Genomic DNA, 22,191 nt, shown 5'->3' on the forward strand with positions numbered 1-22,191 from the left:
GGGATTAGGGGGGTTTTAAAAGTAGAGAGATGAAGGAGTCAAGCAGGTATTGCTGTCCGGACAGGTGTTCCTGGAGGGGGGGGGGGGGGGGTCCACTTGAGAAAAAAATGACAGGTTAAGGAAAAGAATCTCCTGCGCTGCAACTGAAACCTGATGGAGCAAAGAGTCGCAGGAGGAGCTGCACTTGATCTGCTAATTAAGGTAGAAGAAGAGGGGAGGAGTGAAAATCTGTTGCTTTTTTTATGCTGTCAGGACAAGAAGCTTCAGAGGGAGAAGCTTCAGGCGGAAAAGCCTCTGGAGGGAAAAGCTTTGGGAGGAACAGCTTCTCGAGGAAAAGCTTCAAGAGGAAAAGCTTCAGGGGGAAAAGCTTCAGGAGGAAATGCTTCATGGGGGAATAGCCTCTGGAGGGAAAAGCTTTGGGATGAACAGCTTCTCGAGGAAAAGCTTCTAGAAGAAAAGCTTCAAGAGGAAAAACTTCAAGAGAAAAAACTTCAGGGGCAAAAGCCTCTGGAGGAAAAGCTTCAGGAGGAAAAGCCTCCAGAGGAAAAGCTTCAGGAGGAAAAGCCTCCAGAGGAAAAGCTTCAGGGGGAAAAGCCTCTGGAGGAAAAGCTTTGGGAGAAACAGCTTCAAGAGGAAAAGCTTCAAGAGGAAAAGCTTCAAGAGGAAAAACTTCAGGGGGAAAAGCCTCCGGAGGAAAAGCTTTGGGAGGAACAGCTTCTCGAGGAAAAGCTTCAAGAGGAAAAGCTTCAAGAGGAAAAACTTCAGGGGGAAAAGCTTCAGGAGGAAATGCTTCATGGGGGAATAGCCTCTGGAGGGAAAAGCTTTGGGATGAACAGCTTCTCGAGGAAAAGCTTCTAGAAGAAAAGCTTCAAGAGGAAAAACTTCAAGAGAAAAAACTTCAGGGGCAAAAGCCTCTGGAGGAAAAGCTTCAGGAGGAAAAGCCTCCAGAGGAAAAGCTTCAGGGGGAAAAGCCTCTGGAGGAAAAGCTTTGGGAGAAACAGCTTCAAGAGGAAAAGCTTCAAGAGGAAAAGCTTCAAGAGGAAAAACTTCAGGGGGAAAAGCTTCAGGAGGAAATTCTTCAGGAGGAAATGCTTCAGGAGGAAAAGCTTCAGGAGGAAAAGCTTTTGGAGGAACAGCTTCAGGGGGAACAGCTTCAGAAGGAAAAGCTTCAGGAGGAAAAGCTTTGGGAGGAACAGCTTCAAGAGGAAAAGCTTCAAGAGGAAAAGCTTCAAGAGGAAAAACTTCAGGGGGAAAAGCTTCAGGAGGAAATTCTTCAGGAGGAAATGCTTCACGGGGGAATAGCCTCTGGAGGGAAAAGCTTCAGGGGGAACAGCTTCAGAAGGAAAAGCTTCAGGAGGAAAAGCTTTGGGAGGAACAGCTTCAAGAGGAAAAGCATCAGGGGGAAAAGCCCCTAGAGGGAAAAGCTTTGGGAGGAACAGCTTCTCGAGGAAAAGCTTAAAGAGGAAAAGCTTCAAGTGGAAAAACTTCAGGGGGAAAAGCTTCAGGAGGAAATTCTTCAGGAGGAAAAGCTTCTCGGGGGAATAGCCTCTGGAGGGAAAAGCTTTGGGATGATCAGCTTCTCGAGGAAAAGCTTCAAGAGGAAAAACTTCAAGAGAAAAAACTTCAGGGGCAAAAGCCTCCAGAGGAAAAGCTTCAGGGGGAAAAGCTTCAGGGGGAAAAGCCTCTTGCGGGAAAAGCTTTAAGAGGAAAAGCTTCATGAGGAAAAGCCTCCGGAGGAAAAGCTTTGGGAGGAACAGCTTCTTGAGGAAAAGCTTCAAGAGGAAAAACTTCAAGAGGAAAAACTTCAGGGGCAAAAGCCTCTGAAGGAAAAGCTTCAGGAGGAAAAGCCTCCAGTGGAAAAGCTTCAGGGGGAAAACCTCTGGAGGAAAAGCTTGGGAGAAACAGCTTCAAGAGGAAAAGCTTCAAGAGGAAAAGGTTCAAGAGGAAAAGCTTCAGGGGCAAAAGCTTCAGGATAAAACGCTTCAGGGGCAAAAGCCTCTGGAGGGAAAAGCTTCAGGGGGAAAAGCCTCTCGAGGAAAAGCCTCCAGAGAAAAAGCATCAGGAGGAAAAGCTTCAAGATGAAAAGGTTCAAGAGGAAAAGCTTCAGGGGGAAAAGCTTCAGGATAAAACGCTTCAGGGGCAAAAGCCTCTGGAGGGAAAAGCTTCAGGGGCAAAAGCCTCTCGAGGAAAAGCCTCCAGAGAAAAAGCATCAGGAGGAAAAGCTTCAGAGGGAAAAGCTTCAGGGGCAAAAGCCTCCAGAGGAAAAGCTTCAAGAGGAAAAGGTTCAAGAGGAAAAGCTTCAGGGGGAAAAGCTTCAGGATAAAACGCTTCAGGGGCAAAAGCCTCTGGAGGGAAAAGCTTCAGCGGGAAAAGCCTCTCGAGGAAAAGCCTCCAGAGAAAAAGCATCAGGAGGAAAAGCTTCAGAGGGAGAAGCTTCAGGGGGAAAAGCCTCTCGAGGAAAAGCTTTAGGAGAAACAGCTTCAGGAGGAAAAGCTTCAGGATAAAACGCTTCAGGGGCAAAAGCCTCTGGAGGGAAAAGCTTCAGCGGGAAAAGCCTCTCGAGGAAAAGCCTCCAGAGAAAAAGCATCAGGAGGAAAAGCTTCAGAGGGAGAAGCTTCAGGGGGAAAAGCCTCTCGAGGAAAAGCTTTAGGAGAAACAGCTTCAGGAGGAAAAGCTTCAGGATAAAACGCTTCAGGGGCAAAAGCCTCTGGAGGGAAAAGCTTCAGCGGGAAAAGCCTCTCGAGGAAAAGCCTCCAGAGAAAAAGCATCAGGAGGAAAAGCTTCAGAGGGAGAAGCTTCAGGGGGAAAAGCCTCTCGAGGAAAAGCTTTAGGAGAAACAGCTTCAGGGGGAAAAGCTTCAGGATAAAACGCTTCAGGGGCAAAAGCCTCTGGAGGGAAAAGCTTCAGCGGGAAAAGCCTCTCGAGGAAAAGCCTCCAGAGAAAAAGCATCAGGAGGAAAAGCTTCAAGAGGAAAAGGTTCAAGAGGAAAAGCTTCAGGGGGAAAAGCTTCAGGATAAAACGCTTCAGGGGCAAAAGCCTCTGGAGGGAAAAGCTTCAGCGGGAAAAGCCTCTCGAGGAAAAGCCTCCAGAGAAAAAGCATCAGGAGGAAAAGCTTCAGAGGGAGAAGCTTCAGGGGGAAAAGCCTCTCGAGGAAAAGCTTTAGGAGAAACAGCTTCAGGAGGAAAAGCCTCCAGAGAAAAAGCATCAGGAGGAAAAGCTTCAAGAGGAAAAGGTTCAAGAGGAAAAGCTTCAGGGGGAAAAGCTTCAGGATAAAACGCTTCAGGGGCAAAAGCCTCTGGAGGGAAAAGCTTCAGCGGGAAAAGCCTCTCGAGGAAAAGCCTCCAGAGAAAAAGCATCAGGAGGAAAAGCTTCAGAGGGAGAAGCTTCAGGGGCAAAAGCCTCCAGAGGAAAAGCTTCAAGAGGAAAAGGTTCAAGAGGAAAAGCTTCAGGGGGAAAAGCTTCAGGATAAAACGCTTCAGGGGCAAAAGCCTCTGGAGGGAAAAGCTTCAGGGGGAAAAGCCTCTCGAGGAAAAGCCTCCAGAGAAAAAGCATCAGGAGGAAAAGCTTCAAGAGGAAAAGGTTCAAGAGGAAAAGCTTCAGGGGGAAAAGCTTCAGGATAAAACGCTTCAGGGGCAAAAGCCTCTGGAGGGAAAAGCTTCAGCGGGAAAAGCCTCTCGAGGAAAAGCCTCCAGAGAAAAAGCATCAGGAGGAAAAGCTTCAGAGGGAGAAGCTTCAGGGGGAAAAGCCTCTCGAGGAAAAGCTTTAGGAGAAACAGCTTCAGGAGGAAAAGCCTCCAGAGAAAAAGCATCAGGAGGAAAAGCTTCAGAGGGAGAAGCTTCAGGGGGAACAGCTTCAGGAGGAAAAGCTTCGAGAGCAGATTGTAGGATGTCAGCAGAGCTCGTAAAAACTGCAACACACAATCAGCCACATCCTCTCAAAACTTCACCTTAAAATAAATAAACAAACAAATAAACAACTGAATAAAAGGGAAACGTGTCACGCACAGTCTTAAACGAATTCTTAAACAAGAAAAGAGGAGTGGGGAAGTGTGTGTCCTGGAGACGCCAGTGCGCATTTTACGCACGGTGCCAGACCGTCTGTTAGACTTCCAGTGGCCACCAGATGAGGGAGACATACAGCTTCAGGACATGTCGAAGTATCCCGAGTCATTTTTCTTAATGAGATTGCATTACCTCTTACCTTCAGCTGGAAATACTAACGGCGCAAGGCGCTCTGCTCCCCGGACTTCCACCGGCAGCAACGATTCGGGGCATTTTTTTGGGGGGTGGGGGGTGGGAAGCGGAAAGGGGGCAATTCGAGGGAAAGCTGGCGCTCTCGTGAGCGCTGGGCGTTCATGATAAAGCGCGCGGCGCGCAGCGCGTCACTCAGTCATCCCGCTCCACATCACTCTCCCCCAAAACTCCATCTGTCACCGAGCGGCGTCGGCGCCTCGCGGAAGTAGTCCAGGTAAGAGACGCGTCCGTCCACGCCCGCGCACGGATTAAGTTATTGGTGAAAAGTTTCAAACGGTTCTGGAAGCCCCGGTTCTCCCGGTGATGCCTCTGTTATGTGTTGCTTTTTAAAATAATGCTCATGCTGGTGAAATAGCCCAAGTAATGGCGCGCGCGGCTGAGTTGTCGTGGATTTTCTGCGTCTTTGGAGCAGCGGCTGATGATGCCGTTCTGTGGTGAACCGGATTGTTTGGGATATATTTTTTAACGTTTTCTGCCAAGAAAACATCTTGATGATAATATGATGATACGATATGATAAAGACACAAATGAATAAGTGAAAAAAACAACTTGTCTGAGCCTAAAGGTGTCTCTTCAGGTGAACGTGATGTGTTTTTACAACAGCAGCCCAACATTAATCAAATGTCTGCCCGCGGCAGGTACTGTCACCTTTCTGTAGCTGTCACCTGTACAGACTAAAGTGGCACAGCTATACTTCGAAAGCCCCCCCTCGCCCTGCATCCCCATCCTGTTTCCAAATGCTCTCCTTTGAAGCGATGATGCCCCATCTGTCATATGTGCGCAAAGAGAGACCAGGCTCTGCTCTTCTCAATTACTGAATTCTCCTCGTGCCAGCTCCGGTGGGACAGGAGGAGGAGCAGGTGGGTGGCAGTCAGGACGATCAATCAACATGAAATATTCAGCTTTGAATACACACATCATTTACTGCCGCTGCCCCTGTTAGAAACACCTCCCTAAAAAAAGAAAAAGTCAGGGAGATGCTGCTAATCTGAGGCCCCTTTCATGGATAAAGAGGGGGGGGGATCACCTTTAGGAAATAATGAGAATCTTTCTTAGGGGGAGGGGGGGCTGTAATTGGGTATGAACTATAGCCTGTTTTCTCATTATGCTGCTGTAAACTCATAAAGCTCACACCACAAAGCTCCTCTTGGCAACTTTCTCCCCAGACAGTAGCACTTGTTTGAACATCAGGCACGTGATGTGAATATCTGTAATCCATGGTGAAATCAACAGGCCAGATGAACTTTTTGGCACCCTCATGCCACCACACTGAGCGGGATTTTCTCCCTGCAACAATGCTGAGGCTGTTTAGACTTTAGGCTTAAAACCGCTTGGAGCAGAAAAAAATGAAAGAAAAAAAGCAAAAGTTGTTTGTCTTTCTCTGAGCTGAACCCCCCCCCCCAGAAACTTCTGATCCAATCGGAACATTTTCGATCCCTCCAAAAAAAAAACTCTTCAGGAAACTTTGATAAAAAAAAAACCCATCCCTGTGATGTTGCCTCGTGAAATTTGCCCGAGCATCATGGCCTTAAGTATTTGAGCTATGAGGCAACCCAGTGAAAAGTGTAGCCCCCCTCATATGAGAACACAACAGTGAATAATTAATAACCTTGCTCCCAATTCCAGGAAAACAATAGCATATTGTAGAAAGACTGAACGAATTTAAACTGTTCACCAGAAAGTGGAATGTGCCGCCGTTGTTCTGAGGGTCGCCTGCGTGGTTCTTCTGATCCAGTGGCTCCGCTGTTCAGTGCTGTATGTGACGTTGTTTGCCTTTGAGATTAATCAGAGCCCATTAGATACCCCCGGTGGTACCTGCTGGCGGTGTGTGAGGTGGAAGTGCACATGCAGGAAGCCATTTTCCACGGGCCTCCTCTCCTGGCTGTCAGCTCCCATTAAGAGGGAAGGTGTCATATCTGTAACACAGCTGAGTGCAGATGGCAGAGTGGAGGGGATGGCTCACCGATTTAAACAATGATTAATGAACAGAGATGGAAAACAAATTACATTGGACTATTGGAGGCAGGGAATTGTTTTTATGAAAATGTTAATTGTGTCTGCCAGGCTGATACCATGCGTGGGGGAAGGGTGGAGTGAGGGCAAGGCGGCGAGGAAACCGAGGGGCTACTGATAGGACGTCTACTACTCCCCCGGCTCATGTTATCGGCGTGTCTCAGCACGGCGTGTTTAATACCCTACCTTGGCTTTAGGACCTCTAATGGGCCATAACTTTCAAGGTTTGGCTTTTTACGATGAACCCCTTGAAGGATTGTCGCCCACCACTGCACCAATTAGCGTTATCTCTAATAATAAGTGGTTGTAAGTGACGAGAGAAGGCGCCCTGTTTTAGTTGTAATTATTGCAGGCGGGTGCAGCTGCACTACTTAGGGAGATGATGATAATTATTTTTCTTTTTTTTTCATTGCGGGTTGATTATTTAAGAGCATCATACACTCATCATAGTAATCAGGAGAGAGTGATTAGTGAAAATCCACCAGGCTAACAGCTGCCACATTAAACACTTGCCTGCGCTGCACACATCCCATCCATCCGCAGGACGCAGCAAAACCACTTCACCTTCAGCTCCTGGACCACGTGCGCTTCTTGGGAGAGCTGCAGAGAACACAGCCCCCCCCCCCATGAAAAATGTATTGCTGCACATCAAGGTCAATCTTCATCGCTTCAGCTGAGCTGGAGGGGAGTGAACGTCTGATACGGGAGGTTCGGAGGCGTGGGAACCAGAGATGGGAGCAGTGGCTGTGCACTCTCGGCGCCCCGACCATGTCCGGCCTTCACGCCGCTCCGCCTGCCGCTGAGCAAGGCCCGCTCAGCTAAGGGGCTAATTCTCTTAGCCCAGATGTTGCCTGGGCTCAGTCCTGGGATCCCACTGGGTTGATGAGCTCAATCAGTGGAATGATGAAAAGATGATTTTGTCCCTGTAATTACAGTGTGTAAACTACTTAGCTAGGATTGCAAAGGAAGTCATTTTCTAATTACGCTGGTACCCCGTTGTCTAATGGTGGATGTTTTGTTGTGGAGAGAAGGAAGGAGGCTGTGTGTGAGAGAGAGGCCGAGAGAGGTAGAACTTCATGAAGGAGTCTGAAAAAACAGACCATCACAGGGGCAAGATGGCTGCCAAATGAGAGTTCATTGAATTATCAGCCCGGCTAATGCGCCTTGGATTATGCTCTTTGTTTTGCACTTCTTTTCCTGTGGATGCCATAGCTTAATGAGCTACTGTAAGTGGTATTACCAGAGTCCTGCTGTGATTTTGTGATGACTCGTTTAATGACTTTTGTTTTAGTGCCTTCGAGTGCTTCTGCAACTCTGAGCAGATCTGGTTTCTCTCTGCTCCTTCCCCATTTGCAAATGCTGAAAGTCCGACTTTGGTCACATTCCCAGAGGTCTCTCAATGATGATGATGATGCCGTTTTTGGACAAAATCTATAAACCTGTGTCGTTTTCTAGGACATAGTTTCTGCAGGAGTTCACCTGAGTTTTAGGCAGAGCAACCTCCCTTGCCCTCCCCATCACTGTTTACACTCTTTCCTCACACCCCCAAGCTAATGTTATTGGTGCAACAAAAATGGCAGCGGTTTCAGATCCATCCAGTCGTCCAGTTCTGATCCAGATTCCAGCTCAGACCAGGGAAACAAAGACGTTTATGGATCTGTTGGTCTGACAGCGGATGCATCAGGAAGGGGCGGAGCATGAAGACTTTGGCCCCGCCCATTGCAGCACATATGTCACTGCTACAGGTGTTTTTTCAAACGGCAAGTTTTTGGTGTTTGGATCTTGTTCTTGTGGCGTTTTTCTGACAAATATAAAGGAAATTAAGCTCAAAATTGCATTTTTGAGTTTTTCTTTATTCAAATTGTGATGAAAAAAGGCAGTTTGAAAAACACCTGTAGCAGTGACATAGATGCTACGCTGGGCGGGGCCAAAGTCTTCATGCTCCGCCCCTTTCTGATGCATCCACCAGCAGACAAACAGATCCATGAATGTCTTTGTTTTCCTGGTCTGAGCTGGAATCTGGATCAGAACTGGACGGTTGGATAGATCTGATGTTGCTGCCATTTTTGTTGCACCGCTAATGTTAGGTTGGGGGTGTGAGGGGCTGTAAGCTAGTGGGAGAGAGAGAGAGAGAGAGTGGGAGAGAACAAAGGGATGATGGGGGAACTCCTGCCACTCCTCAGAAATGTTATTCTAGATTCAGATTTTGGCTAAAAACTGCATCATCATAAAAAAAAGACCACCGGGAATGCTTTGAAAATAGATAAAAAGATGATCAGAGGGGGAATTTAAAACAAATTTTCTTTATACAAGTCTTCCATCATGAGAAAAATGGCAGAAGAACCCGTTTAAACACCCAAATCTTTGGAGGGGGTCCTAAGACGCAGACGTCAGATCACGGTTCTCCTGCAGAACATGACAGGCCGAGCGTGCTGCGGATCGGAGGAGTTCTGCTCCTTCAGACTCTGACGTTGGAGCTGGCCGCCGTCCCTGCAGGGCCCCAACCATCTGATGCAGCCCCACGCCATGTGGAAAGGCCTCCCCACCCTACGCAGCCCACTCTGCTGTTTCACCCGCCGCCCACCGAAGCTTTGTTTGTGTCCAGAGAGAACAGGTGGTCCGTGCAAACAGGAGCAACTGTTTACACATTAGTGATTTAAAATACCTTCTACACGCACGTGTGTGAAAGCGGGAGGGCAGTGTGTGAGTCCACGGCGTGGAAGAGCGCATTTCCTCCTGTGTGTGTGTGTGTGTGTGTGTGTGTGTGTGTGTGTGTGAGCAACAGAGGAATGCAAAGGTTGTGTGAACCACACAGACACAAGGACAGCCGGGCTTTCTTGGTATCTCTGTGAGCGGCTGAGGCTCTCACAGGTACACAACCCCACACACGCACACACACACACACACACACAGCTGGTGGCCTCTTAGCAAACCTGCTGTTCTCGCTCTGACTTGCAGATGTCGTCCCCTGTAGCTTTAAGCATGTTGCCACGGGAGCTTATTTTCCCTTTTGCCTTGAATTCAAGGCCACTAATCTGCATTACGGACCGAGACAAACAAAATTAATCGAAAGCCTCTTTTCACTGAACATATGAAATAGCTGACTCCTAAATAACGGCACATCACCGCCCAACAACAACGTGGAAGCCACATTTGGTTTTTTTCTTTTTACAGGGCACAAGCCAGATTTCTGACGGTTGTAAAAGGAGTGGCATAGATTTACTGCAGCCACAACAAATGTGTATGTATTCCTTTATGAGTTCTTTAGCTATTACTCACAAGGAGCTGTTTTGTCAGTGCTGTGTGTGCTCTTTCTGTGCTCCCGCAGTAATGAATGGTGCTGGTTAGACTATTCTGTCTCCGTCAGGCTTTTGGGGGGGGCCTACAGAAGAGCTCCTATAGGCTTTCATTAATCTGCCTGTCAGAAAGTATATGGGCACTATCTTTTGCGGGGGGTCAGGGTGGGGCAGTAGTGCTCCAGCCGCCCTCCTGCTGGATGATGGGGCCGGCTGTTTTTTTTTTTTGCGGGCGGATGCGTGGGGCTGCGGTGAGGTGCAGGTGGGCGCCGAGCGTGGCGTCGGCCTTCAACCGTCCGCACATAAGTCCGCTTTGTGATGATGAATGCGGCGTTTGTCCTCCGCAGCACAGTAAGCCACGGAATTCCAGGAATTTTGAAAGCCATCATAACTTTAAGTCCGGTCCCACAGGAAAAAACATTTCATAGGATTTTCAGTCTGCATGTTCAAAGTCAGCCAGTAGAAGAGACATAAATATTCAAGCCAGTGTGCGTCTCATTGTGGTTCTCCACAATCCTTGAATATTTGACCCAATCCCACGGTTCTGACCCGTGACTGGAGCTGCCAGCCCCTCACGGGTCGGACAGAACCTGGAAAGCGAAGGACTTACATGGATGTAGGGATCACATGGACATGAAAGGTGTGCACCTGTCAACAACCCCACCCGCCCTTCCCGTCACCCACCCTTTTACATGCTCTCTCGCCAGCTTACAGCCCTTCTCAACCCACACCTGACGTTAGCGGTGCAACAGAAATGGCAGCAACATTAGATCTGTCCATCCGTCCAGTTTAGATCCAGATTCCAGCTCAGACCAGGAAAACAAAGAGGTTCATGGATCTGTTGGTCTGACAGGTGGATGATCAGAAAGGGGCGGGGCAGGGAGGTTGTGGCCCCGCCCAGAGTGTTTTCTATGTCACAAATACGACCTTTTTCAAACAGCAGCTTTTCATCTGCTCCTGATGCACAATGATTTGAATAAAAAATACCCAGAAATGTTCTTTATAAACCCTTCCTCATCAGAAAAATGCCACAAGAACTTGTTAAAAACACCTTTTCATTGGAGTGGGTCTTTGATGAAGGATTTTTGATCAATCTGGGCTCAAAAGCTGTGAGAAAGTTCTCCAACGTCTCTTGATCTGACATTTGTCTTTGCTAGTAGATGCTAACCTCGTCTGCCTGTGGAAGATCTCACCGTCAGATCATTTCTGTCCCCCATCAAAGGCACTCATTGGGGTCACGTGCACGACATGCACTCCTGTTTTCCGTCACCTACTCATCTAGAACACATATTTTTGGTGTGAAGCTCAGAGAAAATACCCAAACTACCCTTTAGCTGTGAGGAGATGGTTCCAACGCCACACCTCATGCCTGGCATCAGTCCATTCTTCAACCCCCCCACCCCCTTTGCCTTCTGTCCATTCACCTCAGCTGCCTATGAGCTCCAAAACAGAATGATTACATTTCTCCTTCTACAGTTGATTAAATCCTTTACTAGACCTCTTTTCCTGGCAGCAGCAGCAGCAGCAGCAGCAGCAGCAGCAGCAGAAGCAGCAGAGACAAATGTAATGGTTGATCCAAAACCATCCTGAATGCGCGGCTCCCCCCTGGCTGCTTTAACCACATTTCTGTGTGTTACATTTTTGCCTCCTCCTTATTGCCTGAGCTAAGTCACACCTGCTCCTTGCCTGTCAGCGTGTGGCCACGCCTACAAAGTGGCGCCGTGGCACGGTTCTTCATAACAATCAGGCGCCGATGCAGTCGTCACCAAAAAGAGCCTAATGTGCTCCGACAGAGGAGACACTTTACGGCCCGACTCCTGTCCACGCAAACACACCTGAAGCCGGGGCTGCGTCTCTCCTCCATGCTAAAGGAGGACTCATTTCCTCCATCTGATCCGGTAAATGCTAATGTCATTGGCTTACTTTCTCCCTGTCAGATATGATTAGGTCAGCCCCACGTCCGTACATTGATCTCCGCTCACGCCCACTCATGTCTGTGTGCAGCGTCTCCACGTGTGCGGGGCAGCAGGTGGATCAGACCCAGTGTTGGTCTGGAAAACGTAGATTTTTCTCCTTTTTCTGTTTGACGAGGAGGAGCTACAGCGGGCGAAGAGTTCAGGAAAAGAAGCTCACTTACGGCCAAAGTCACTGCAGATGCAGAGCCTTTTAGAGCCCAGCCTGATCAATCATTATTGACCGGTTGCAGATTCCTAATTGGCTGCGCTGTGCAGCATTACATGTTCAAGGCTACTGTGTGGTAACGACTTTAATAGCAACAAATGCAATAATAGTTTTAACGACAGTAGGAAATGGGAGGAGGGGGGAAGCAAAAAGTGGATCTCCACCGTCGCAGGACAACCCTGAGACTTTTTCCTGTCAGTTATGATCAGGTCAGCGCCATATGGTCACATTGATTTCTGGTATGCTTAGAACAAGCTCTCACAAAACCCGTCCCCCCCTTGCCTGCCAACTTTTTATCTGTGAGGTTTTGTGTACATCATTTTCGTGACTGACTGAGGTTGCAGTCCAGGATGATGTAAGCCTGTGTTAATTCAGGGTGGACAGTGCGGCCTTTGTTCCGTGCCCTTTGGTGCTGTGCCTGTGTGACCTCTACCATTGTGGCACCATGAGAATTTGAAGCTTTGTTTTGTTGCTGCAGTCAGAGAAAAAATGAAGCCGGGGGGGGGGGGCTTTCAACTGCACTTTCACTTTTTTTGCATCCATCATTAAGCTTGTTTATTTCTGTTTGCACTCCTGTGACATAATTATCACAGGAAAGGTTTTATTCAAATATGCAGCAGACCTGCTGAAAAAGCTTAACTCTTTACTTTAATCTTTGCTTTAAAGTCTTTCAAAGATTTGTGAAAAAAAAGGGGGGCAAGAAGCAGCAGACGTGCTTTGATGTCTGTTTGTGACTCAGTGTTGCGCCATTTCAAAATGAGATCGAGATAAGATTTTCACTTTAACCCTTTAGCACAGATGAGATATTTGTTGAGGAAGCCTTTGTGGTTAGACATAATCAGCATTTTTTACAGTCTCCAACAATAATCTAAAACCACAGGTAAACTTAACACAGGATGAGCAGACTTAAAACCTGCTTTGCTCTATTTCCTGACCTATTTGTGGTGCATCACTGGCACAACAAACTGTTGCAGAAGTGAAGATTTACCCGTTTGATTGACAGTACGTGCGTCTGTTCATGCCTCAGTCGTTTTTTGCTGGACTTGTCTGAATAGTGCATATGTTTGCGGCAGATTGCACTTATTGTTTTCTTTACTTCTCTCCACAGATCGGAGCAAACGCAGGTTTCATGTGAACAGAATGAATCCACATCCTGTTGTAACGAAGTGCTGACGCCTTGATTCACTGCCGTCCTCTGGACTGTCGCAGAAAGATAACCCTGGCCGGCGTTTTGCAACACAACCCGACCCCCGAGAGCACGGCTTCATTACCCCCCTCGCCCACACGGCTCACAGCCAGATGGCGCTTCTGGCCAATCAGATCATGGATGCCAGAATTCTCAGCAGCATGAACGGCAGGGTGGAGCTCTCCCAGTTTCTGAGAGTCACCAGCCAGAGCATCGTCACGCAGGTCGCTTCTGCCCAGGAGGACAACCGCAAGAACAGGAAGTACCCGTGTCCGCTGTGCGGGAAGCGCTTCCGCTTCAACAGCATCCTCTCCCTTCACATGCGCACGCACACGGGCGAGAAGCCCTTCAAGTGTCCGTACTGCGACCACAGGGCCGCACAGAAAGGAAACCTGAAGATACACCTTCGAACGCACAAGCAAGGGATTCTGGGTAAAGGCCGCGGGAGGGTCCGGGAGGAGAACAGGCTGCTCCACGAGCTGGAGGAGCGGGCCATACTCAGGGACAGGCAGATGCGGGCGGGTCTTGTTAGCGGCGAGCAACCTCAGACCTCATCACTGGTCCAGAAGCAGAACCTGGGAGCCGTCCCAGCAGAACCCCTGTTCTTCAGCGGCTCTGCTGCAGCAAATCTGCAGCCCAGCGCATCCGCCTTCCCCAAGGTGACAAGCGTTCTGGATGAGCCCCTCCAGGCTCAAGCCAGCGGCTTCCGCTGCTCCTTCTGCAAAGGAAAGTTCAGGAAGCAGCAGGAGCTGGAGCGCCACATCCGGATCCTCCACAAACCCTACAAATGCACCCTGTGTGACTTTGCCGCCGCGCACGAGGAGGAGCTGATCGGGCACGTGGAAATGGCACACATAACTGCAGATCTGGGCTCGGGGCAGAAACCCCCAGCAGGGACGGGCGATAAGGGGAAGCCTGCGGGTGAATTTCCCTGTGAGGTGTGCGGCCAGACCTTCAGCCAGGCCTGGTTCCTCAAAGGTCACATGAGGAAACACAAGGACTCCTTTGAGCACTGCTGTCAGATCTGTGGCCGCCGCTTCAAAGAGCCCTGGTTCCTGAAGAACCATATGAAAGTCCACCTCAACAAGCTGGCAGCCAAGAGCCTCCCCGGTGACCACAACTCTCCCTCCGACACGGGAGGCCTCACGCCGGATCTTCAGAGCAGCATCTACTCGCAGCACATCCCACGCATCCACAACAGGTTCCTGATGTCTGAGCGAGCAGATTTGCCAGATTATCAGCATGTGTTGAGCACGGCAGGCAGTGAGATGAAGGTGAGAGAAATGTTAGGGAGGATGATGTCGTCAGGTCCAGGACCTCTGACAGATCCAGACGGTTCTTCTCTGTTGGGCTTCAATCATCTCCAACCTCCTCTGAGCTCCACCAGCATGGAATATCTACGGAGAGTCATCTCCACTAGAGATGCTCTCAATAACAGCAGCACCTTCACAGGATGGCAGATCATAACACCTGGGCTGCCTGTTGAGCAGCAAATGTTCAGTGCTAAAGACCAGCAGCAGCAGCAGAGATGCTCCTCCTACCTGAGTGAGAGGAGCCTCCCTGGAGATGATGGGAAACCGGGTCTCAGTGACCCGGACAGCAAAGCACTCAGCAGACCGGGAAGCCGAGGGCCGGCAGAGATGAGCATGGAGGCAGGTGGTGCCCTGGACCATCCGCTTCAACCCTCCTCCCCCTCTGCAGGTAAATCAGGACAGAAAAACTTATTTTCACGTTTTTTTTAAAAGCTTAATGCCACAGTCACATGACCTGTACGGCTTCTGTGGGTTTTTTGGGGTATCCGTGGAGGCTTGTAGAGAGGAGCGGCTGCATCTTAAGGGCAGCGGAGGTGTGTTTTGCCTCGAGGGATGTCATGAAAATGGAATGTACCATTGTCGTACGTGTGGTAAATTTATTGTGAAGTTTTCATAAAGACTAATATAAGTTACACGCACTTATGACATACAGGTGATGCTGTCGTACGTCCACACAAACTCCACTCTGTCCGTGATGCGCGTTCAGGAGCACACTAAATGCTGAGTTCTTAAAGGTCCATTTAGCACATGGTGTTCACACTGGACAAGCAGGGAGGGGCTTCTTCTTTTTGTTTTGTTTTTCAACTGTCAACCAGCGCATTTCCACCCCCTACAGCTGGAAGAGGCTTGGTGCGAAACGTCCAAGCCAGACATAGAGACTAAATTGTTGTTGAAATTTTTGTATGAGTTTTGAAATTAGAATTCATTCAGGTTTGCACAGGACGTGGTCATTTCAACTGAGGGCGGCGTAAATGTAGCTTCACAGGCTGCACACAAGGAGGGCGCATGTATCATGTGAGCAGCACTAACGGGCGCAGCGCACAGATTACAGAGGGGTTGAAGAAATGAAAAATCTGTACGACACGCCTGCGTCTCACCTACCTATTCCCTACGTGTTGTATACGTGTTCACTACGCCCTGTCGCAGCAGAATGCATGTTTTCTCTGTAGGGGTTCACTGAGTGGTCTACGATCTTAAAGGTTTGTGCAGGTGTTACCATTTTTCTCCTGCCTGTCTCCACCTGTAAGGGTAGTTGTGACCATGGCGTAAGCGGTTGGATGAAGCTTTTCAACCTTTAATCATCTTCATTACAAGACATTCTGGGTTTTTGTTTTCCATCAAAACTCGTCATTTTCACGTCACATTATCTGCCGTTTTTCATCTTTTTTACACATGAAATGAGGGTCAACAGCAGAGCGCAGACAGCTTCATCCATGAGCTCTTTTTGTTGCTTTTAAAGATAATGGCATCATGTTGAAATGTGGGGATAATTAGTACCCTCTATTTTATATCTGTCACATCCCCACCCCTTTGCCTACGGGGGCACAAGATGTTAATGCACGCCATCTGGTGTTTTTAATGATTTGATACATACCACCCAGTGGTTTTTATGATTTGATCTACCACCTGGTATTTTTATTGATAGTGTTCGTTTCCACCTGGTGGTTTGGATGATTCGGCTCAACGGTTAGATGCCTTTCTTGTCATGGCATCCTGCGTGCATAAAGTACAGCTACCAAACGTGCTCTGGGAACAACGGACCAAACTTTGAGTTCTCCACAGCCCCCCACCCACCCCCTTCTTTCATTGTTGCAGGGGTACAGTTCTTGTGGGATTCGATCCAGTATCCTCTTAAATGATGTCCGTATAGCAGAGATAAATGGATCAGGCCCTAATCCCGTTAGACGTTTTTGTTTCCGTATTGTACACGCAGACTAGTATCTGCATATTTACATGTAAATGTCTGTGGTTTTATGGCCAAATCCCTCTCTGGTTGCTCTTTAAGGAACATATTCAAGCTCTGTTTGTTTGTTTTTTTGTAGTTTTCCTCTTCTCTGCTATCTCCCAGACCATGTGGTGTCACTTCCAGAAACATTTATGGCGGCCGGCTATAGCGGAGGATTTGACTTCTAGGACGCCACATTCAGTATCAGACTCTAATTTCAGTCAATATTAAGCATGGAAACTAATTCATTGTAAAGGTCAGGCGTCATTGCTTTAGTCAATGATGGATCCTGCAGGCACCCCCCCCCCCACACACCTCTTCCTCTCCTCCCTTCTCTGTTCTTAGTTCTGTGTAATGGTAGACTCACTCTGGGGGCTTAGCACCGCATTGTTTAGCTCTGACAATATATCCCAGAGACCTCTGCAGCTGCTCCCTGCGTTCACAATGACAGATTAATTAACACAATCACACGCTGTTGGCCCGGGCTCAGCGCACAGGTCTGCTGCAGGACAGATAGGTAAATCCTACACATATGGAGAACACGCACCACTTGATGAGGGTTTAATAACGAGGATACGTTTTTTTTCTGAGGTGTGAGGGTGTGTGTGTGTGTAACTGATCAAGTCTGTCTGGATGGTCACGAGGAAAGAAAAAGCACAGCGAGGGGGAAAAGTCTGCTTTCTGATTCAGGCGAGCGGAGATGCTGAGGAAAAATTACCACTGCCAGATGTTCAGCTTGAGGAGCATTGATTGGTCCAGAATTACTGGCTGCATTATTCATAGTCAGCCTATGGTGGTCATGAAGTTATTGATGTGCTCAATATGGATTGCAAATATAGTACAGTCCTAGCTGTCAGAGTGGGAGAGCCTTTATTTGTCTCCTGCTTTCAGCTGCAGCGCTGGATTTAGATCTTGGGCTGAAATCCCACTTTGATTTCAATGGAGGGAGGACGCGGCGCATCCGGTCTCCACACATCCATGTCGGGAAATTTACTTAATTATGAAGTGAGATTAAGAAAAATCTCTCTTCTCAGCGTGGCAAACCCATAAAAGACACATGCTGCAGGCCGCTGACCTACATTAGTCCACTTAGATCCCAGACTGGAGCAAGAAAAAAACAACTTAAGAAATTCAAATACGCTGACAGTTATTAATTAGTCCCATTCAATGCTCTTAACCTCAAGGTCAATGAGCAGACAGCAAGTAATGATGCTGTCCTCTCATGTGTTTCTTGCATTGATGCCCCTTTTACTGTAAGCGTCCGGGACAGAGCGAGGTGATGAGCGCCTGCCGATGGTAACATGAGCGCAGGTCCACGCTGTCGCTTCTCATCCGCCCCTTCCAGTGGCATCAGTCTACTCTTTCTTTTTTTGGGGGAATGATGTGTGAAAGCATCTTTGAGAGCTGCTTATCTGTCCCGGATTAAGAACAATCGCCTCTTCCTCACGTATCAGTGGGTCTGACTGGTTCGATTACCTGTTGGCTCCTCCGTCTCCCTCTCACTTCTGTCTTTTAATCCTCTTTTTAATTATTATTGCAGATATGAGGCTCAAACTAAGCTCAAAATGCTTGTTTTCCTAGCATGCAGATAAAAAGATTTACCCAGGGAGTTCTGAACACCTGCCTTGAAATATTGTTCCACCGTCTCCTGAATGCCATTTGGCTTAATTGACTTGGAAACGTCCCAAATGCGTCATTGACTATGTGGTCTAATTAATATTAATAATATATGCTATTATAAACATCAAAGAACATCTGGTGCCCCTGTTTTTCTCACCAGTCTTGTGTGTGACTCTCACTCTGTTTCATCTTAAACCAAACCAGGCAACATGTATCAGTGCTTTTCATTTCAGGTGCTTGATTATGCATATAGAGAGGCAGAGCCAACGCTCTGCTGTATATAGAGTTTGATATCTACAATATAACTGCCAAATGCCCGTGTAAGCAAATAATATGTGAGAGTGTGATTGCATTGACGGGGATATACGGCCGTAAATCTTTAAGCCCGTTTCCGTAGCCAATAAATCACCAGTTGCACGCTTTTTTTTCCCCCCCGTAGACTTTCCCGGATGGAATATTTATTTATTAATCTTTGCATTTAGGCTTTTCCTCCAACCTGGCGCATGCAGCAGGAACGGATAGCTCATATGCATCACTTCATTAGATGCTCTGTGTTAGGTGAGAGAGGCTGGGGTTTGTAATGATGCAGTAATTGGAGTTTTGGTTGATAAATCTGAGCTCTAAAATTACTCCCCTCACATAATGTGAGCCTAGGCACTGTAAGTAAATCTTAAACTGATTAAGTTAGCATGAACCAGGCAATCACAAAGATGGCACCCATCCAACGGAGGAGAGAAAAGGCAGAGTCTTTAGTCTTTGTGTTGTTTTACCGCTCCCATGAAGGCTGGCAAATGGGCTTAAGAAGGTCCACGCTGAAAGATGAGGTCAGATATGTGTGTTTTCTGCGTTGGGAGCGGGCCGGTAATGTCATCGTAATTTAAGCCACAGAATAATTGAGATATATGGCGTGTCGGAAAGAGTTCCATTAGGCCGTTTGGATTTTTATTTATTTATTTATTTTTTCTTCTGTTACTGGAGACAAGGGTGTGGCAGCCGTTGAAGTCTGTTTCCCGCTCTTGCACACTTTTAATGTAGGCGGACATTAAATCGAACAAGATGTCCACAAATTTTTTTTAAACGAAAAAACACACAAACATAAGCAGCCGGGGGGGGCTTCTTTAGTTCAAGGGCACAATTTTTCCATTTCACCTGTGACTTTTCAATCTCATTAAGGTGGAGCTCAATTTAATTAACGTGTGGGTGTTATTTTACGGTTTCGTAAACTGTAATTGCGAGGAAACTGCCTCTGTTTTGCCGCCATTCAGCAGGAAAGCGATGGTTTCTCTATTAAAACTCTCTATTAAAGTTGGAAACTAAGTGAAGCTGCTACTACAGATCATTAGATTTGGATTTACCTCTGAGAACAGCCTCGGGGTCAGATCTGGAGGGGTATGAAATTGATATTTCTGTGGCGAGGATGAATCGCCGCTGTAAGTCAGGTATTAGTCCATTAAAGAAGAACAATAAGGCATCAATATGCATAGAATTAAATTAATGGTGGTGGGTTTATCTCCCCATCCCAGACGCATCCTTAAAAGACACAGTATAATGTATGACCTGACCTTCAAATGCCAGGAGAGTGTTGGGCAATAAACTGCCAATATTTGTGGCTTAATGGCGTCAGATGACTTTTACTGTAATTGGAATGGCAGCGAAACAGCTGGGCTGTTGAAAGGCGGCACAAGGCGGAGGTCTGAGACTATCACCGACTCCAAACAGTCTCGGGGAGTGTGCTTAACCCCGCGGGGTGCCTCTGTGATAGCCATAGGGATGCAAGTGTAGGTAAACAAAGGGAAGGAGGCATTTAGATTGCCTTTAATTAAAAGTTATGGCGTGCGAGATCAAATCTTGTATCCAGATGGATATTACTCACCGGCTGAAATGAGAAAAAATTACCCTTTGTCATTCTCCACAATAACACACTTTGTACTTTTTGAATTATGCGCTGGATGTGCCATTTCTCAAGTATGAAGCAAAAATAAACGGCGCTGGAGTGGATGGCGTGGTTAATCAGAAGCGCTCACATGTTGGACGTGGTTATTTCTGACTGGAAAACCCACTTACTGCCGCTGATGGAACCAGCCTCTTGTCTGCAACATCTGCCTTGTTCTAGCTCCTTAACAATTTCACTGTTTATTATTTCTGGAAGAATCTTGTTTGCTGTTAACGTCTTTGGGTGTATTTATTGCATACGGTGGTGGCGTCCATACTGTAAGATGATGGATCACTGGAGCTGAAAGCTGATTACAAGCTTGATTTACTGCAGGGCAGCACTTAAATCATTCAACTCAGCCTGGTGTGAGATTGCAACATTTTTCATGTTTAGACAACTGGTCTTGGAGCATTGAGAGCAAAACTAGTCAGAATGCCTCATATGAGCAGAGTTTTCCTGATTCGATTTGGATTCTTTCATGTTCTTCTCTGTGTTAGGTGAGAAAGTCTTCAGGGGTCAAGTCTCCGGGGACTACGCCGCCGCCTCCGCCGCTCGCTCAGCCTCCCTCGGCTTCCGCCACGACCGCTTCCAGGTCCCCCACTGGCAGAACAGCAGAGATCTTTCCTCCCCGCTGCAGCCCAGCAGCAGCAGCAGGAGCTCCAGCCCCAAAGCCAGACCCAGATCCAGGGAGGACTGGAGCCCGGCCACGGCTCAGTACGTCAACCCGGAGAGCCTGCTGGCCAGCAGGAAGTCCGAGGCCTCTGACCAAGACGCAGGAGGTGACGGCGCTCAGGCCAGGAAGTCCCAGTACGAGCCTCTGGACCTGTCCGTGCGTCCGGACTCTCACTCGGCCGTCTCTCCCGCCGTCCTCCTGCAGATGTCTGGCCTTTTCCACAACGGACTCTCGTCCTCCGTCAGCCGCGGGCTGCAGGGTTCCTCTCAGGCACCGGCTGAGCTGGGCGAGAGGCCCGCATATCAGCGTGACCTTTTGGTGCAGGGAACAAACGAGGAGATGAACTCACAGAATGCAGCCCCTATAGGTCAAGACTGTGAAGGTGACTTCCAAGAAGACAAAAGTGATGAGGAGGATGACAACGCCACCAAGTGGAAGACGCTGAAACAGGACCTCCTGGAGCTCAAGGAGTCGGGACAGGCCAGCGCCGACTTAGAGGCGGACAGGAAGCTAAAGCGGGGAAGAGCTGCCTCCTCCCTGGAGAGTCTGACCCACGTGGACCCCCTCCAACACCAGGGTGTCCTGCTCTCCTTCCTCAGGTCCCAGGGGAGCCTGAGCGGCGCGCCCACCAGCGCGCACCAAGCCGGTCTGAACGGAAACACGGAGAAAGATGTGGCGTCAGGTGAGAAGAACCTCCAGATCACACAAAAATGCTCACTGCCTCTTTTTGCCAACCGGGGCTCCACATTTTTAGGGATCTACTGCCATCTAGTGGGCACTCTGCGCCGCCTCGTTATGGGCAGACAGATGCCTCGCTCCTCCACAGCCTATGAGAGAAGTTGGCAAACCGCCTTCTTGCTTATGACATGTGACATTGTCATGCCGCAGACTTCCAAAGAAGGTTTTTGGCAGCGCGGCAGCCCTCATCAGCGAGCGGCGGGAGTGTGAAGAGCGTGTGTGAAGCATGCCAATTATGAACAGCACACTTCCTTTTTACTTATAGCACTTGAGTCTTTTTTCCCCCTCCTCCTCCTTCCAGATCTTATCTCTGATCTCCCAAATAAGAGCTAAATAAGACCCAGGTGCGTGGCATTGATTCCCCTCCACTCTCTAAAAGCGAGGTTCAATCTCCCGGCGTGATGGGTTACAAATCGCCAAACGGATGGAGAGGCTGAGGGTCTGGAGCTGGTGTGATGTGCTTGCTGAGTGCAGATTTAATAATGCTGTCTCTCAGGAGAGGGAATCCAACAGCTGGGGTCTTTGATATGCATGTATTATGAGTGCAACACGATACACCTTCCCTCTGATCCCCCCCCCCCCCCCCCTTCTTCAGAAACTCAATATGCTCATGTGAAAGACAGGAAAGTGCCTGTCAACTCCATTAGGGATTAACATCTGTTCCCCTTCTTTATGATTCCAACAGCAAGATGTAATTTTCTATTTGATTGTACAGATGGTTATTATAAAAACGCTGAACCGCTTCACCCCCCCCCCCCCCACTGTCAAAGCCCTCAAACTGTTTCCCCATTTTTTTTTTCTTCTCCTTTTGTTGTAAATGAGAAATCTTCTGGATTTGGTAGATCCACCATCCCTCTGATCTATTTCTGGCCTCCATCGCCTTTGTGTATTGATCTGCCCCCCCCATTTGCATTCAACAGCTGTCAGTCAAAGCTGCCACACAGATGAGTAAGTGACATTGACGCCGCGCGGCGCGTCCTCTAAAAGTGAAGGGAGAAGCAGGTGGCGCCGCAGTCTGTCCTGTCTGCGCAGATGACCAG

The 22,191-nt window shown here is 48.3% G+C and overlaps 2 protein-coding genes across 4 annotated transcripts in view; both read left to right on the plus strand.

The window, feature by feature from the left end:
- The first annotated feature begins 96 nt into the window (after nt 1-96).
- Nucleotides 97-7,088, plus strand: LOC144992520 (uncharacterized). The gene is made up of 7 exons (XM_078949220.1): nt 97-819; nt 852-1,301; nt 1,416-1,629; nt 1,705-1,853; nt 2,169-2,462; nt 3,767-3,887; nt 6,940-7,088. The coding sequence occupies exons 1-7, from the start codon at nt 154-156 to the stop codon at nt 7,086-7,088; spliced, it is 2,043 nt and encodes a 680-aa protein (XP_078805346.1). The 5' UTR covers nt 97-153.
- LOC101163897 (zinc finger protein 536) overlaps nt 4,127-22,191 on the plus strand; it is a 27,570-nt gene continuing 9,505 nt past the window's right edge. For 2 of the 3 annotated variants that reach the window (XM_011476521.3, XM_078949422.1), the window contains exons 1-3: nt 11,257-11,460; nt 12,852-14,630; nt 20,238-21,095. In XM_011476521.3, coding sequence (XP_011474823.3) covers nt 13,043-14,630; nt 20,238-21,095 — 2,446 coding nt within the window. In that variant the 5' untranslated portion in view covers nt 11,257-11,460; nt 12,852-13,042. Of the gene's footprint in view, nt 4,468-11,256; nt 11,461-12,851; nt 14,631-20,237; nt 21,096-22,191 lie in introns of those variants that run through there. The other variant, XM_078949421.1, reaches the window with a different exon arrangement.

The sequence above is a fragment of the Oryzias latipes genome, chromosome 6 (genome assembly GCF_053564925.1).
Source record: "Oryzias latipes strain Hd-rR chromosome 6, Olatipes_Hd-rR_3.1".
Lineage (NCBI taxonomy): Eukaryota > Metazoa > Chordata > Actinopteri > Beloniformes > Adrianichthyidae > Oryzias > Oryzias latipes.

Excerpts from the sequence above, each read along its gene's own strand:
- LOC144992520 (XM_078949220.1), top strand. The coding sequence starts at position 154 with ATGGAGCAAAGAGTCGCAGGAGGAGCTGCACTTGATCTGCTAATTAAG. Across the intron at positions 820-851 it reads GAATAGCCTCTGGAGGGAAA|CTTCTAGAAGAAAAGCTTCA; the intron begins AGCTTTGGGATG and ends CTCGAGGAAAAG. Across the intron at positions 2,463-3,766 it reads GAAAAGCCTCTCGAGGAAAA|GAGAAACAGCTTCAGGAGGA; the intron begins GCTTTAGGAGAA and ends GAAAAGCTTTAG.